General features: G+C 45.6%; 1 protein-coding gene across 1 annotated transcript; it reads right to left on the reverse strand.

Moving 5' to 3' along the window:
* Positions 1-132: 132 nt before the first annotated feature.
* On the reverse strand, positions 133-735 carry LOC107580057 (intraflagellar transport protein 80 homolog). Its single transcript, XM_016265806.1, has 2 exons — positions 472-735; positions 133-387 (listed from the first exon to the last, which is right to left on the reverse strand). The coding sequence occupies exons 1-2, from the start codon at positions 641-643 to the stop codon at positions 197-199; spliced, it is 363 nt and encodes a 120-aa protein (XP_016121292.1). The 5' UTR covers positions 644-735; the 3' UTR covers positions 133-196.
* Between the last annotated feature and the right edge of the window lie 103 nt (positions 736-838).

Raw genomic sequence — 838 nt, forward strand, 5'->3', positions numbered from 1 at the left:
TTCCTTTCTAGCAAGTAGAATGAAGATGCATTTTTATTCAGCCCGTCTGCTTATTTTATTTTTCTCCATATCAATGTGAATATCAGACCAAATTTTCATGCAGTGTTGTCAAGTTTAACGGGTTGCTAATATAAATATATAAATAAGCTAATATATGTTCTAAAAATCCAAACAATTGAGATAATAATAAGGTGTCTTATCCGGCCGATCGGCTCTGCTTATCTGGTGTGAGCGTGTACCTGCTGTCTCTGGTGAAGATGGTTTTGGGCAGCAGGTCTTTGTCCACAAACACCACACTAGGGTAGTACCACACTGTGAACCGGCTGTCCTGGACGCCACACAGGACGTTAGCCGAGTCGTTCCAGGCCATAGTGTCAACCATCGACCCTGAGGACGAGCCACACAGATCCGTTCAGATGAACCAGATTTAATACAGACGTCTGACTGAACTCCGTGTGACTGTACTCTTACCGATCTTGTGGATGCTGTGCGCTCGGCCCAGCTTTCTCACAGAGGTCAGGTAGAGGTCACGGTTCTTATCGATCAGTGCGATCCTTCGGTCATTAGACGAGCCACACTGATCCAGCGCGACGAACACCACCTCTATCTGAACAGACACACGATGAGAGGAGATACGCCACATAACATCACCAAGCCTTTGACAGCACAGTTTATAACCGGCTGGTGATTTAACACACTGATTTGGTGCAATTCAATAATGCATCCGGACCTGTCCGTCATCTTACACTGATGCAGAGTCTGATGATCATGATGCAGGACGACTGACTGACTGCGTGATGGAGTCTATTAATGCAGCCTAACATATGAGGGCAAAAAA

This window comes from Sinocyclocheilus grahami, unplaced genomic scaffold, assembly GCF_001515645.1.
Source record: "Sinocyclocheilus grahami isolate Dianchi unplaced genomic scaffold, SAMN03320097.WGS_v1.1 scaffold23828.1, whole genome shotgun sequence".
NCBI classification, from domain to species: Eukaryota; Metazoa; Chordata; class Actinopteri; order Cypriniformes; family Cyprinidae; genus Sinocyclocheilus; species Sinocyclocheilus grahami.

What these genes read in the sequence shown, in the direction of transcription:
- LOC107580057 (XM_016265806.1), bottom strand. Translation starts at nt 643, where the DNA reads ATGTGGCGTATCTCCTCTCATCGTGTGTCTGTTCAGATAGAGGTGGTG. An exon ending in GCACAGCATCCACAAGATCG is followed by an intron (nt 388 to 471) that starts GTAAGAGTACAG and finishes GCTCGTCCTCAG; the next exon opens with GGTCGATGGTTGACACTATG.